At 39.7% G+C, this 16808-nt stretch overlaps 1 protein-coding gene across 3 annotated transcripts in view; it reads right to left on the bottom strand.

Moving 5' to 3' along the window:
• Positions 1-4247: 4247 nt before the first annotated feature.
• Positions 4248-16808, bottom strand: part of LOC131935700 (polypeptide N-acetylgalactosaminyltransferase 14) — a 31200-nt gene continuing 18639 nt past the window's right edge. The window contains exons 12-15 of one of the 3 annotated variants that reach the window (XM_059292243.1): positions 13225-13308; positions 7775-7901; positions 7059-7175; positions 4248-4984 (exon numbers count right to left, since the gene is read on the bottom strand). In XM_059292243.1, coding sequence (XP_059148226.1) covers positions 4838-4984; positions 7059-7175; positions 7775-7901; positions 13225-13308 — 475 coding nt within the window. In that variant the 3' untranslated portion in view covers positions 4248-4837. The remainder of the gene's footprint in view (positions 4985-7058; positions 7176-7774; positions 7902-13224; positions 13309-16808) is intronic. The other 2 variants (XM_059292244.1, XM_059292245.1) reach the window with 2 other exon arrangements.

Below are 16808 nucleotides of genomic sequence, written 5' to 3'. Positions count from 1 at the left end.
TAGTCTTTTCTTGGTTTTCTGATTGATTTAGACTAGTTTATGTTACATATGTTTATGCGGTTATCCAAGCTCCAGTCTCTTAGATAATACTAAATGAGCCACCAAATACAAACGTGTATAAATTCTCTTGCTAAATCCCCATCAGTTGTCATTTTTTTCCTATCTTTGAATACTAGCGTATTTATATATAGAGAGATGCCCCCAAAAATTTCAGCCGGGGGCCCCGCTCAAGTTGAACCCGCCCCTGGTCTGTAGGTTTCGAGCACGACTTAGGAATTCCGCATCTAGGCGCCCTCGGGCTTATCATGTGAGCGCTATGATGAATAAGTTCTTTTTAAAGAGTGCGATAGGCTGTGAATAAAAAGGTTACCATAGTCGTTCACCAAATCGAATCCAGGGCGTCCCGACAAGGCGTTATTTGGCGCCTCAGGCCTTCCCGTGAGCGCTATGGCACTTATGTTCGTTTTAAACAGTGCGATAGACTATGGATAAGAAGGGTTATCATAGTCCTTCATTAAATCGAATCGAGTGCGTCTTCCGGCGCACCGACAGGGTGCTATTTGGCGCCCACAGCCACCCCGGAAGCGCTATGGCGCCTACGTTCGTTATAGTGAGTGACATAGACTCATGAGTTTTTTTAGTACGAGCCGGCCCGCGGCATAACATACGCCGCTATTTAGTTGTTGTTTTTTCTACTTTTCAGTAATTCATAATTTGTGAATTCGACAGTACCAATGCTGACACTGAAAATATTTCTTTAAAACACTATAAGTAGCTCGTTAAGGACCATAACCCCCCCCCCTCCCAACGTTTAAAATCGTTTCAAACTAAATTATCTGCCCCTAATAGCCGTCACTAAACCCGACTCCACGAAGATAAACATAGCGTGAACCACAGCTCACTCAGACCATGTAGGGGTGGGGATGGTAGGGAGCGCGTTTACAGCTTGTTTTCTAGCGTCTCCCAGAAGAGAATTATATATACGAGCCGACCCGCTGCGTATCATACGCCGCTATTTAGTTTTTTTCCTCTACTTTTCAGTAATTTATAATTTGTGAATTCGACAGTACCAATAATGCCACTGAAAAAATTTGCTTAAAACCACTAAACCCCCCCCCCCTCCCCCCGAAAGCAGCCTCCTCTTAGTTACCTCCTCTAAGTTTACAATCGTTTCAAACTAAATTATCTTCCCCTAATAGCCGTCACCAAACCCGTCTCTATGATTGTAAAATGTAAACAGCGTGAACCACAGCTCAGCAGGCCATGTGAGGGGGTTGGGGGTGGTAGCGATAGAGATTAGAGAGGAAGAGAGGGGACTGTAAGGCGCGCTTGCAGCTTGTTTTCTAAAGGCTCCCAGAAGAGAATTATATATATAGATAGACAATAGAGTTGCATGACTAAAAACAATTGCGCACCAAATGAACAGGAAAAATGTGATTTAATTAATTATTTTTAAAAAACTAATTAAGCACCCAGTAAAGTCAATATCAGATAACATCGTCACCGGGATCTTGACTCACGTGCTAAGATTGAAACCAGTTAGAAGTGATCGACAGTTTCGATCCATGACAAATGATAGACACACAGACAGGCAGAGAAAGCAAGTTTAAATAAAAGCTTGTAAAAACTCAAATTGTGTACATTTTTTTAAATTGCCAAAAATTACCTGATAAAAGAACAACGCTTGTTTGACTCTAACATGAACGTTGGATACTTCAAACATGTGTCTTAAAATTATTTGATACAATTGTTACACCTACAGTAGATCTGACTACAGCTATGAACATACAGACATTTGTTTTGTTGAAATTATTTTTAGTCTCTGGAACCATATATATGTACAAAACGTATTTAGAATACCTTAATCAGTGTATAGCTGTATACCCGTGCTCCGCCACGGTGAATCTTTTTTAAATGTACCAACTATAGCGATGACACGAGGACTGACACACTACCACCAGCGTTATATTATAAATTTTATATATATATATATATATATATATATATATATATATATATATATATATATATATATATATATATATATTAGCTTATACCCGTGCTTTGCTACGTTGTAGATATGTATATTATGTATATTACCTCATAGCACCACGCTGGGCGCGGGTGTTGGTCCCCGGATTGGGCGGATATCGTGCTGCGCGCGGGTTTGGTGTGAATATGGATATTTAAGAAAATTAAAAAACTATGAGCCAACCCTGTGACTGACGTCCGCCAAGATTTCTCCACTAGACCCGAGGTGTGATCTGAACCGCCGCCAAACAACATGTTTACCCGGACGTCCGCCCAGATTTCTCCACTAGACCCGAGGTGTGATCTGAACCGCCGCCAAACAACATGTTTACCCGGACGTCCGCCCAGATTTCTCCACTAGACCCGAGGTGTGATCTGAACCGCCGCCAAACAACATGTTTACCCGGACGTCCGCCCAGATTTCTCCACTAGACCCGGGGTGTGATCTGAACCGCCGCCAACCAACATGTTTACCACGGACGTCCGCCCAGATTTCTCCACTAGACCAGAGGTGTGATCTGAACCGCCGCCAAACAACATGTTTACCCGGACGTCCGCCCAGATTTCTCCACTAGACCCGAGGTGTGATCTGAACCGCCGCCAAACAACATGTTTACCCGGACGTCCGCGCCTAGGAAGAGACTTCCACATGTATGACCCTCCAGCTTTTACGAAGACAAAGTGGCTATACCGATGTACCCGTGCTCCGACTTGGGGAAACTTTTTAAAATGTACCAACTATGGAACAGAACAAAACTTACAAAACTAAACACAAACACAAAAGCAAACAAACTAAACAGAAAACAAACACAACGCAAATAAAAAACAACCGAAAAAGCAATTAGAAACGCTTATGCAAATTCAACACTTAAACGCAAACAACGTAGTGCATAAACACAAACTCAAGTGCAAACATAAACGCATAGTGCTCATAGTCAAGCCCTGGCCTAACCCATAACGCACACAGGATAGTCCATCGCGCAAAATCGAACCTAGCCCGAACGCCGGCGGACGCGCCTGAATTAATTAAGTGAACGACTATAAAAAAAACCCAGCTTGTCCGCAAACCGAAAGATAGAAGTAAACATAGAGGACATTTAAGAGCGACTTCTAAACTGTTATTAATTAAAAATAATTATTAGTAAACAGTACGTTCAGTGTACTTGGATTGTGTCTTAGTTGCAAGTGATGTATCTAATTAAAGAACGTAAGAGCAGGATTGTGTCTTAGTTGCAAATGATGTATCTAACTCAAGAACCAAAGAGCAGGATTGTGTCTTAGTTGCAAGTGATATATCTAACTCAAGAACCAAAGAGCAGGATTGTGTCTTAGTTGCAAATGATGTATCTAATTCAAGAACCTAAGAGTAGGATTGTGTCTTAGTTGCAAGTGGTAAACCTACTTCGAGCACTTTTAAAATTGTATAGTTTTAAAAGAATCAGTCAGTCCAGGCCAATTTTCGGTTATTTTTAATGCGGTTATTTTGATTGCTATAAATTTTCCCATGGGTTCGTTATTAAATTAAGCACTTTAGCAAACACAAAAATCCTCTTAAACGTGCCTGCAAGCACCACATTGACAACAGTGATTCTTGGCTGTGTCAACGGACAATATCCTGATTGATTTGAGGCAAAAACTTAAGGGCAAAAGAGAGAATTATTTATTATAAACATCATTTATATACAAATATTATTAATAATATATATAATTTATACAAAAATATTTATTAATAATATATATAATTTATATACAAATATTTATTAATAATATACATCATTTATATATTAATATTTATTAATAATATAGAACATTTAGCCTATATACAAATATATATTAATAATATACATCATTTATATACATAAATTTATTAACTAGATAAATGGCCCGTTGAGGAAGAAATACAACGGGCGCTTGGTTGTTAGTTTTGTCTTTTTCTCTAAAACAAAACCAAAATCACCAACTCAGCTACAAATTTAACTGGAAACGAAAAATCTAATTGAAAACGGATCTTTACCCAGTATCGGCACGTTAACCCTATTTAACCCACTTTAACCCTATTTAACCTTGATCTATACGTAGTGCATATTCATACTAAATATAGTCGTAGTCATACTGTCATACCCCAGACTCCTAAAAGGAAATATAATTTATATAGAAAATATACTTTTGCCAGTGTCCGCCCCCCTCCCTGGAAAATTTAGTCCACCCCACCCCTGAAAATTCCAAGTACCCCCCCCCCCATTCCCCGGGGAGACAAAAGTCTGAAAGAAACACTAGTCGCTGTTGTAGATCATACAGAATAAAGGTAGACCCTACTGTTTTCTACTTTTGGCCGCTAAACATCAATCATGCACAGTGTTTCTTTCAGACTTTTTTCCCCAATGGGAGGGACTTGAAATTTTCAAGGGGGGGGGGGGGGGGACACTAAACTAACCGGGGGGATCTAGATTCTATTTCGATCGGTGTGTGGAGGTTGGGGCGCGGTAGACGTTCTACGGGGGAGGGGGTGGTCGGGATTACTTCGCCCCTCCACTAACAGATGCCTGAAAAAAAATCTGAATGCAGACCACTGTATCAACTCCCACTGTACTTACTGTACCAACTCCCACTGTACCAACTCCCACTGTATCAACTCCCACTGTACTTACTGTACCAACTCCCACTGTACCAACTCCCACTGTATCAACTCCCACTGTACTTACTGTACCAACTCCCACTGTACCAACTCCCACTGTACCAACTCCCACTGTACCAACTCCCACTGTACCAACTCCCACTGTACCAACTCCCACTGTACCAACTTCCATCATTGCAGTGGACCAATGTCCCAAGCTTGACCTTCATCTCCCTTAATGCAGTCTGTGACCTTGACCCCTGTCTGCCATTCAGTCCCGTCCAGGCACAAGTTGGTGTCTGCGTGAACAATTTTCTCCGCGTGTCTATACCACATCTGCTGATTGGAGGGGGGGGGGGTAGGTCTTAGATTGGGGTAGCTCTTAGATTGGGGGGGGTAGCTCTTAGATTGGGGTAGCTCTTAGATTGGGGGGGCAGCTCTTAGATTGGGGGGGGGGGTAGCTCTTAGATTGGGGTAGCTCTTAGATTGGGGTAGCTCTTAGATTGGGGTAGCTCTTAGATTGGGGTAGCTCTTAGATTGGGGGGGTAGCTCTTAGATTGGGGTAGCTCTTAGATTGGGGGGGGGCAGCTCTTAGATTGGGGGGGTAGCTCTTAGATTGGGGTAGCTCTTAGATTGGGGTAGCTCTTAGATTGGGGTAGCTCTTAGATTGGAGTAGCTTTTAGATTGAGGTAGCTCTTAGATTGGGGTAGCTCTTAGATTGGGGGGGGGGTAGCTCTTAGATTGGGGGGGTAGCTCTTAGATTGGGGTAGCTCTTAGATTGGGGTAGCTCTTAGATTGGGGTAGCTCTTAGATTGGGGTAGCTCTTAGATTGGGGGGGGGCAGCTCTTAGATTGGGGGGGGGTAGCTCTTAGATTGGGGTAGCTCTTAGATTGGGGTAGCTCTTAGATTGGGGTAGCTCTTAGATTGGGGTAGCTCTTAGATTGGGGTAGCTCTTAGATTGGGGTAGCTCTTAGATTGGGGGGTAGCTCTTAGATTGGGGGGGGTAGCTCTTAGATTGGGGTAGCTCTTAGATTGGGGTAGCTCTTAGATTGGGGTAGCTCTTAGATTGGGGTAGCTCTTAGATTGGGGTAGCTCTTAGATTGGGGTAGCTCTTAGATTGGGGGGTAGCTCTTAGATTGGGGGGGGGGGGAGGTAGCTCTTAGATTGGGGTAGCTCTTAGATTGGGGTAGCTCTTAGATTGGGGTAGCTCTTAGATTGGGGTAGCTCTTAGATTGGGGTAGCTCTTAGATTGGGGGGTAGCTCTTAGATTGGGGGGGGGGTAGCTCTTAGATTGGGGTAGCTTTTAGATTGGGGGGGGGGGGTAGCTCTTAGATTGGGGTAGCTCTTAGATTAGGGGGGTAGCTCTTAGATTGGGGTAGCTTTTAGATTGGGAGGTAGCTCTTAGATTGGGGTAGCTCTTAGATTGGGGTAGCTTTTAGATTGGGGTAGCTCTTAGATTGGGGTAGCTCTTAGATTGGGGTAGCTCTTAGATTGGGGGGGGGGTAGCTCTTAGATTGGGGTAGCTTTTATATTGGGGGGTAGCTCTTAGATTGGGGTAGCTCTTAGATTGGGGTAGCTTTTAGATTGGGGTAGCTCTTAGATTGGGGTAGCTCTTAGATTGGGGTAGCTCTTAGATTGGGGTAGCTCTTAGATTGGGGTAGCTCTTAGATTAGGGGGTAGGTCTTAAATTGGGGGAGCTCTTAGATTGGGGTAGCTCTTAGATTGGGGGGGGGGTAGCTCTTAGATTGGGGGGGTAGCTCTTAGATTGGGGTAGCTTTTAGATTGGGGGGTAGCTCTTAGATTGGGGTAGCTCTTAGATTGGGGTAGCTCTTAGATTGGGGTAGCTCTTAGATTGGGGTAGCTCTTAGATTAGGGGGTAGGTCTTAAATTGGGGGAGCTCTTAGATTGGGGTAGCTCTTAGATTGGGGTAGCTCTTAGATTGGGGTAGCTCTTAGATTGGGGTAGCTCTTAGATTGGGGGGTAGCTCTTAGATTGGGGGGGGGTAGCTCTTAGATTGGGGTAGCTTTTAGATTGGGGGGGGGGGTAGCTCTTAGATTGGGGGGTAGCTCTTAGATTGGGGTAGCTTTTAGATTGGGGTAGCTATTAGATTGAGGTAGCTCTTAGATTGGGGTAGCTCTTAGATTGGGGTAGCTCTTAGATTAGGGGGTAGGTCTTAAATTGGGGTAGCTCTTAGATTGGAGTAGCTCTTAGATTGGGGTAGCTCTTAGATTTGGGTAGCTCTTAAATTGGGGTAGCTCTTAGATTAGGGTAGCTCTTAGATTGGGAGGTGTCGGTGTAGGTCTTAGATTGGGGTAGTTCTTGGATTGGGGGGTGCAGGTCTTTTATTGGGGGGTGTAGGCCTTATACTGGGTGTAGATGAGGGATTGGGTGGGGGGTGTAAACATATCCTCACCTGATTGCTGGCTTCCTTGCAGAACTGGACCAAAACAAATCCTTGCATAGTGAGGAGGTCAGAGGTCAGGCACATCCCATTGGAAACTATCAGGCCACTCCTTCTCCAGGACCACTCCTAGCAAACAAATCAGATGGGTGGCCCCAGGTGTAATGATGGGTGGCCCCAGGTGTAATGATGAGTGGCCCCAGGTCTAATGATGAGTGGCCCCAGGTCTAATGATGAGTGGCCCCAGGTCTAATGATGAGTGGCCCCAGGTCTAATGATGAGTGGCCCCAGGTCTAATGATGAGTGGCCCCAGGTCTAGTCAGGCTCAGACCCATGTCTGACCTACTAAGACCCATGTCTGACCTACTAAGACCCATGTCTGACCTACTAAGACCCATGTCTGACCTACTAAGACCCATGTCTGACCTACTAAGACCCATGTCTGACCTACTAAGACCCATGTCTGACCTACTAAGACCCATGTCTGACCCACTAAGACCCATGTCTGACCTACTAAGACCCATGTCTGACCTACTAAGACCCATGTCTGACCTACTAAGACCCATGTCTGACCTACTAAGACCCATGTCTGACCTACTAAGACCCATGTCTGACCTACTAAGACCCATGTCTGACCTACTAAGACCCATGTCTGACCTACTAAGACCCATGTCTGACCTACTAAGACCCATGTCTGACCTACTAAGACCCATGTCTGACCTACTCACCTGCGAATCTTTCATGACGTCACATTCTCTAAGTTTGGCCACCAAAGGTAGTTGACCTGGGTCAAGGTCAATACACATCTGACCCTGTTTAATGTGGCCATAAACAACCTCATCAGTCACAAGTGGCCTGTAGCAGACGATAAGGTGGCACGGTAAGCAGGGGTGGGCGGGGTCCGGGCTCAAACTCCATATATATATATATATATATATATATATATATATATATATATATATATATATATATATATATATATATATATATATATATATATGGAGTAATACCACTTCTGGTTTCTCAAAAGCCTATAATTGGGAACCTTTTCAGTTAGGCGGACGAAATTTGAAATAAAAGTATTAAATTGTATGTAAAGGTTTCTTTCAACATTTGAACGATTTTCCGGTTAACGGAAAAAAGTTCTTTACTCTATTTTCACTTAAAAGGGGACACGATTACTGTTTAGTTAGGCAGACGAAATTTCATGTTAAAAAAACATTTGAAATAGAATTCCTCTCAAAGACCGCCAATATACTGAGCTGGTTCTTCTAAAACACCCACACATACCACTTAGGTGAACACAATTTTATATAAAGGTATCATAAATTATTCTTTTTATTCTTTCTTATCGGAAGCAGTGCTTAGCAAAAACAAACAATTATTTTTCAGACATGTGGCTTTTTAAATTTATTAACACGTTTTTATTGCCTCAGCTTCGCGTGTGTTTGTTTGTTGTTAAAATTGACATCGAAAATTAGCCCACTTCTGATTGCTCTGTAGATCTGAAATTTGGCATGCATGCTACTTTCGCCTAACAATTTCAGATGCAATCATAAAAACTAGCAATTAGAGACCGTAATTAGCTTAATTTAATTACGCCCTAAGGACCATAAAATTGAGGACATGATTTCTAAAGATACCGACAAGACTGGAGGCCTATTGACACAGTTACTTCGGCCCCAATCGATGTGAGCGCGCTGGCCGTGATCGTATAGTGGTTAGTACTTCGCGTTGTGGCCGCGACAACCCAGGTTCGAATCCTGGTCGCTCAAGATTTTTAGTCCGTGTATTTATAAACACTTAGTCAAGTCATACTTAATCAAGTCATTATATAAAGTAGAAAATAAACTATATAAAAAACTTTTTTAAAAACCACGTTTTTCATGTGTAGCAACGGACTAAAAAGGAGAAAATAAAATACTTAAAAAAAACTTTTTAAAAAACCACGTTTTTCTTGTGGACTAAAAAGTAGAAAATAACTATTTACATACATTTGATGACAAAAAACGTGGGTCGGGCAGATGGGTCGGGAAATTTGATGGTGAACGTACCCACGTTTTTTGTCATCAAATGTATGTAAATAGTTATTTTCTACTTTTTAGTCCACAAGAAAAACGTGTTTTTTTTTCAAAGTTTTTTTTAAGTACTTTATTTTTACCGTCTCTTTGATTGCAAAATCTAAAATGACATGATTGATTTTATTTTCATCCATGCCAACAATAATAATGGAAGGATTTTCGTCAACTGAATCATGTCCATTCCTTTTACTTTCTCATATACAAAGTATAGAGGAAGTATTGAAATCCTGATACAAAGTATAGTGGAAGTATTGAAGTTTTTATACAAAGTATAGTGGAAGTATTGAAATCCTGATGCAAAGTATAAAGGAAGTATTGAAGTCCTTATACAAATTATAGAGGAAGTATTGAAGTCCTTATACAAAGTATAGAGGAAGTATTGAAGGCCTTATACAAAGTATAGAGGAAGTATTGAAATCCTGATACAAAGTATAGTGGAAGTATTGAAGTCCTTATACAAAGTATAGAGGAAGTATTGAAGTTCTTAATACAAAGTATAGAGGAAGTATTGAAGTCCTTATACAAAGTATAGAGGAAGTATTGAAGTCCTGCTAAAAATCGAAATCGAGATTTTCAGAAATCTCGACGTTATACACGTTATCTTTATGGTAATTTAAAATAGGGGTGTATTATTATATACGAGCTGACCCGCAACGTAGCATACGCCGCTATCTCGTCGTTCTATTTTCTGCTTATCAGCTATTCATAATTTGTGAATTCAACACCACCCCCTCCCGCCCAGTGAAAGCAGCCGTTTACAGACAAAGAAAAGATCAATCAGAAATTGTTACCCCCCCCCCTTTGTTTCGAATCGGTTAATACTAAATTACCTGCCCCTAATAGCCGTCACTAACCCGACTCTACGGTTGTAAACATTTAGCGTGAACCACAGCTCACCTGACGTGGGGATGAGGGTGGTGACTAAGCTGCGTGGTGTTTTCTATGGTCTCCATGAAGAGAATTATATATATATATATATATATATATTTATCATTCATGTTATCCTTTTTAGTGCACTATTACATAAAAGCTTGTTATATATATATATATATATATATATATATATATATATATATATATATATATATATATATATATATATATATATATATATATATATATATATATATAAAGCAAAGTGGTCAGGTGCCCGATAGGGCACTTCCCGGCGCCGCAGGCGCGTCAAATTTGGCACGATGGTGCCTTGGGGCGATAGAACACGAAGGCCGGTGACGGTTGGCCGAAAAGTCTACGGAGAGGGGGTCAAAACTGACCTCGACTGACCGGCGCCTTATATGGGCTATATTACGAAAAAAAAATTCCTCCGACGACCCCCCTTAATATTTTGTGAGGTGGTATGAGAACGCCTTGGGGTGTCACAAAAAACTCGGCATATCTGGGAAAACTTCGTAAAGGGGTCAAAACTGACCAGTTGTATTTCCCTATATAATCTTTGTATTTTATGGGAAAAACAGAGGGTCATTTCAACGCAGACTTTAGGGTACTTAAACTCAGTATATCTGTCTAATTTTTTGCATACTCTTAGGTAAATGGCTTGACCTTTAGGGAAAACTGTCGGTTTGACTCAAAGCCCTCGATGAGGGCTAAAAAGTGACCGCGAGTGAAATTCTCTTTATATGAGCTCTATTACGAAAAAAAATTTCCTCCGACGACCCCCCTTGAAATTTTGTGAGGTGGTAGGAGAATGCCTGGGGGTGTCACAAAAAACTTGCCATGTCTGGGAAAAATCGGGAAATGGGTCAAAACTGACCAGTCGTATTTCCCTATATAATCTTTGTATTTTATGGGGAAAACAGGGTCATTTCAACGCAGACTTTATGGTACTTAAACTCGGTATATCTGGCTAATTTTTTGCATACGTTTAGGACAATGGCTTGACCTTTAGGGAAAACTGTCGATTTGACTCAAAGCCCTCGACGAGGGCTAAAAAGTGACCGCGAGTGAAATTCTCATTATATAAGCTATATTACGAAAAAAAGTTTCTTCCGACGACGACCCCCCTTGAAATTTTGTGAGGTGGTAGGAGAATGCCTGGGGGTGTCACAAAAAACTTGCCATGTCTGGGAAAAATCGGGAAATGGGTCAAAACTGACCAGTCGTATTTCCCTATATAATCTTTGTATTTTATGGGGAAAACAGAGGGTCATTTCAAAACGGATTTTAGGGCACTTACCGTCTTTATATCTGGCTAATGTTTTTGCATACTCTTAGGTAAATGGCTTGACCTTTAGGGAAAACTGTCGGTGTTACTCAAAGCCCTCGACGAGGGCTAAAAAGTGACCGCGAGTGAAATTCTCATTATATGAGCTATATTACGAAAAAAAATTTCCTCCGACGACCCCCCTTGAAATTTTGTGAGGTGGTAGGAGAATGCCTGGGGGTGTCACAAAAAACTTGCCATGTCTGGGAAAAATCGGGAAATGGGTCAAAACTGACCAGTCGTATTTCCCTATATAATCTTTGTATTTTATGGGGAAAACAGAGGGTCATTTCAAAACGGATTTTAGGGCACTTACCGTCTTTATATCTGGCTAATGTTTTTGCATACTCTTAGGTAAATGGCTTGACCTTTAGGGAAAACTGTCGGTGTTACTCAAAGCCCTCGACGAGGGCTAAAAAGTGACCGCGAGTGAAATTCTCATTATATGAGCTATATTACGAAAAAAAATTTCCTCCGACGACCCCCCTTGAAATTTTGTGAGGTGGTAGGAGAATGCCTGGGGGTGTCACAAAAAACTTGCCATGTCTGGGAAAAATCGGGAAATGGGTCAAAACTGACCAGTCGTATTTCCCTATATAATCTTTGTATTTTATGGGGAAAACAGAGGGTCATTTCAAAACGGATTTTAGGGCACTTACCGTCTTTATATCTGGCTAATGTTTTTGCATACTCTTAGGTAAATGGCTTGACCTTTAGGGAAAACTGTCGGTGTTACTCAAAGCCCTCGACGAGGGCTAAAAAGTGACCGCGAGTGAAATTCTCTTTATATGAGCTCTATTACGAAAAAAAATTTCCTCCGACGACCCCCCTTGAAATTTTGTGAGGTGGTAGGAGAATGCCTGGGGGTGTCACAAAAAACTCGCCATGTCCAGGAAAATTCGTTAAATGGGTCAAAACTGACCAGTCGTATTTCCCTATATAATCTTTGTATTTTATGGGAAAAACAGGGAATTTCAAACACAAGCTATAGGTTACTTAACCTCTGTACATCAAGCTAATGTTTTGCTTACACTTCTATAGCTGACTAGGCCGTATGGAAAAACTGTTGGTCAGACTCAAAGCCCTCGAGCAGGGCTAAAAGATGACCGCGAGTGAAATTCTCCATATATGAGATATATATAAATAAATTGACGAACGATCCCCTTAATATTATTTGAGGTCGTAGACCGACCCTGGAGGGTAACAAAAAAAAAACGTTATTCACGTCGAAAAAATCCATTGTAGTCGTTAAATATGTTCATATATCAATTTTTTAATATAAGCATAGTAACTGTTTTTAAAAAAAGTAAACAAAAAAATACGTCATTCGGTCCATTTTCAAGGGAGGTAACCTTTTTAATAATTATTTTTCAAATAATTGTATACTATTTTAAACAGAAACAGAAAACGACAAAGTATAACATTTTTTTTAAACCTAATAAGTTGTTAATTAAGCTACGTATCATAATTAAATAAAAAAATAATTTTTAAAGTCAATGTAATATAAATTATGAGATATACTGTTAATGGAACCTCTGTATTTCTAATTCCATTTTATTTATAAATTGCATACTTTCTAATTTTTGCTCTGAAAGCGATTGTTGAACAACATACAACATCTTCTCTAAAATTAGCATTACTGTTTAAATTTAAGCACTCCACACCTCATCCATCACCAAATAATTAGTATTCAAATTATCAAATGTTTTTGAAAACCTAAGCGAAGCTAGGCAGTATGCCTAGTATATATAATATATATATATATATATATATATATATATATATATATATATATATATATATATATATATATATATATATATATATATATATAATATGTTGATAGTAAGAATAGGTAAAATATTTTCAGACTTACTGCAGCTGTGGGTAGATGTTTGATAGAAACCATTGAAAAGTACGACACTGAAGCTTGATCTTGACTTTTCTTTGGTAGCTCAAACTGTCGAGTAGCAAGTTTACATTGAAAGCACATGTATGACAGCACATGTATGATAGCACATGCATGATAGCACATGTATGATAGCACATACTGAAAGAAGCGCCTACCAGTTGTAATAAAGCAAGGTACTTACTAGTTGGACTAAAGCAAGGAACTAACTAGGTGAAGCAAGGAACTTACTAGGTGAAGCAAGGAACTTACTAGGTGAAGTAAGGAACTTACTAGGTGAAGTAAGGAACTTACTAGGTGAAGCAAGGAACTTACTAGGTGAAGTAAGGAACTTACTAGGTGTACTGAAGCAATGAACTTACTAGGTGAAGCAAGGAACTTACTAGGTGAAGCAAGGAGCTTACTAGGTGTACTGAAGCAAGGAACTTACTAGGTGAAGCAAGGAACTTACTAGGTGAAGCAAGGAACTTACTAGGTGAAGCAAGGAACTTACTAGGTGTACTGAAGGAAGGAACTTACTAGGTGTACTGAAGCAAGGAACTTACTAGGTGAAGCAAGGAACTTACTAGGTGAAGCAAGGAACTTACTAGGTGAAGCAAGGAACTTACTAGGTGAAGCAAGGAACTAACTAGGTGAAGCAAGGAACTTAATAGGTGAAGCAAGGAACTTACTAGGTGAAGCAAGGAACTTACTAGGTGAAGCAAGGAACTTACTAGGTGAAGCAAGGAACTTACTAGGTAAAGCAAGGAACTTACTAGGTGAAGCAAGGAACTTACTAGGTGAAGCAAGGAACTTACTAGGTGTACTGAAGCAAGGAACTTACTAGGTGAAGCAAGGAACTTACTAGGTGAAGCAAGGAACTTACTAGGTTGTCACAGACTGTATAATTATGTATCCTTATTATATTGTGTTTTGCATGAATGAAGAGTACCTGGCTAGCGGAAGGACTGTCTGAGCGATCGTCATGTGTTGTTTCATGCTTTTGGGTGAGATCGCTCATGTACGTAAGGGGAGAGAAAGTGGTGAATAAAAGGGGGAGCAAAAAGGTGAACGGGTGTTGTGTGCTAGAACTTGAACCTGAGGACTGTGGCTGTGAATGTAGGATGTTACTACGACACTTTGTTTCTTGACTGTGATTGTACTTATACCAGTTGTGACCATGGATTTACTATGGATCTATTAATTCTCTGTACAAAGTGTAAATAAAGTTATTGTTTCACAACTACTGTTGCTCGTATGAGTATATTGAAGAACCCACAATAACAACAAAGAATACATGTTGTTACATATGGTGTCAGAAGTGGAGGCAATAAAGTGATGTTGCTACATTGTATTACTGTTACTTATGATGTCACAAGTGGTTGAAGAATTGGTGCTACATATGTCAGAAATGGAGATATTACAGTCTGTGGTCTTCCACTGTTTACCAAGTACGTCAAGTTCTTGAAAGTCATCTATCTACACTCAAGTCAGAAGGGTTGCTGTAGTCAAGTCAGACGTTTTGTTCAAGTCAAGTCATCAACGTGATAATTTTTATCACCTTATTTCGATATTGTCTCACCAATGTCGAGTAAATATCGTCTGTGTGTTTTTTCTGTTTGGATTTAGCCGATCAAGTCTTAGTGTTTCTTTTCTACTGTTTGGATTTAGCTGTTCAAGTTTTTTCTATATGGATTAGCTGTTCAAGTTTTTCTACTGTTTGGATTTAGCAGATCAAGTTTATTTTTGTAACTGTTCCTAAACTGTTCCTAAAGATGTCTTATCTAAAACTGGACAAATTTCTACTCTGTAACAGGCTACTAGAACTATTTTGAATTTTTTTCAACTTTTTGGAATCAACAAAGTGAACTATTCTTGTACTATATATGTACTATGAACTTTTCTTGGATTACTAGATGTCTCTAATCAACTGAACAAAGCCAGAATACAAGAAAGGGTATTGTAAATTAATTAACATTTATCTATTGTCAACTAATGAATTTATATTTTATGTCATAGAAAATATATCAAAATGTCAAATTTTGAAACATATACAGCACTTGTGAAGGAACTTGACATTCCGAAGGAAGACAGGTTGGCATTTATAAAAGAACTACTAAAGAAAGATGAAGAGAAAGCTGCTAAAGAGAAAGCTGAGAGAAAAGAAGAAGAGAAGGCTAGAGAAGAAAAAGCTGCTAAGGCGAAAGCTGAAGAAAAAGAAGAAGAGAAGGCTAGGAAGGCAGAAGAGAGGGCTAGGAGGTTAGAGGAAAGGAATTGGAAAATAGAAGATGATGAACGAAAACACAAGCATGAAACAGAACTTGAAGAATATATGGAAATGGCGAGGGCGCAAGGCATTAAGAAGATGAATAAGCAGATAGCCTGGGCAACCAATCGACTTGCAAGAGACATAGAAGAAGCAAAAGAAGCATGGGACGAAGTACCAGAACAACCCCGACGAGCTCATGGAAATGTATTGAGAGAACTAGATGATGTGATAGAAATAGTGTGTAATAGATCAAGAGCTATTACAGATATGCATAAAGAAGAAGACATTTCAGAATTAGATAAAGTAGAAGAGACTGTACAACCAAAAGGAAAGCGGAAAAAAAGAAACAGAAAACAGAGAGCAGATAAAAGGGCTGAAACTATGGAAAAACAAGTTGGCCTACATGAACTAGCATATGAACAAGAACTATTAGAAATGAAAGCTATAACAGACACAAATGAACCAAAATTAGAAAGTGAACAGATAGAATTAAAAGCAGAACTTGAAGAAGTAAATATTGGCAACCTTTGGAATGAAGAACAGAGTAACATAGTCCAGGAAGAATTGAAACCCAAGGAAAAAACAGAGGGTGAACTTAATAATGATTTAAAGGTGACAGATACATTAGAATGTCTTAAGATTGACTCTTTATTGAATGATACGCAGGTACACGAGAATATTAGTGAAAGCTGTATCGTAAGTCCATCAGAGAATGGCAGTCAAAAAGAAATAAGTCCATCAGAGAATAGTAATCAAAATGATTTAATAAGCCCATCAGTCAATGGCAGTGATGATTTAATAAGTCCATCGGAGAATGGCAGGAATCATGATAAACTAATGATGATTAATGAATCAGTGAACTTAATAAGCCACAATGAAGAGAACGTACCTATTGAAGATTTACTTCGAAAATTGGAGTCAAACTATAAAGAAGATATACTAGAACTCAAGGATAAATTTAACAAAGAAATGGAGAAATTAACACAGAAATTTATGTGTGAATTAGAATCAATAAAGAAGCACAAGGAAGTTAAGAAAGATGAAACAGTAACTAGAAACTACAATGTCATTAATGCACAGAATGAAAGTAAAAGAAATTTAGCAAATTATGAATACAGTCAACATGTTAATAAGAATGTCATTAATGTCATTAATGCACAGAATGAAAGAAAAAGAAATTTAGCAAACTATGAATACAGTCACCATGTTTATAAGAAGCCAAAATCTAGATGTTTTTACTGCGGAAAAACAGGTCATTACCAAAATCAATGTTGGCATAGGTTGGCAAATCAGAGAAGAAACA

This window comes from Physella acuta, unplaced genomic scaffold (genome assembly GCF_028476545.2).
Source record: "Physella acuta isolate Inbredline_101_S28 unplaced genomic scaffold, ASM2847654v3 ptg000155l, whole genome shotgun sequence".
NCBI lineage: Eukaryota > Metazoa > Mollusca > Gastropoda > Physidae > Physella > Physella acuta.
This window is presented reverse-complemented; position numbering and strand designations above follow the sequence as displayed.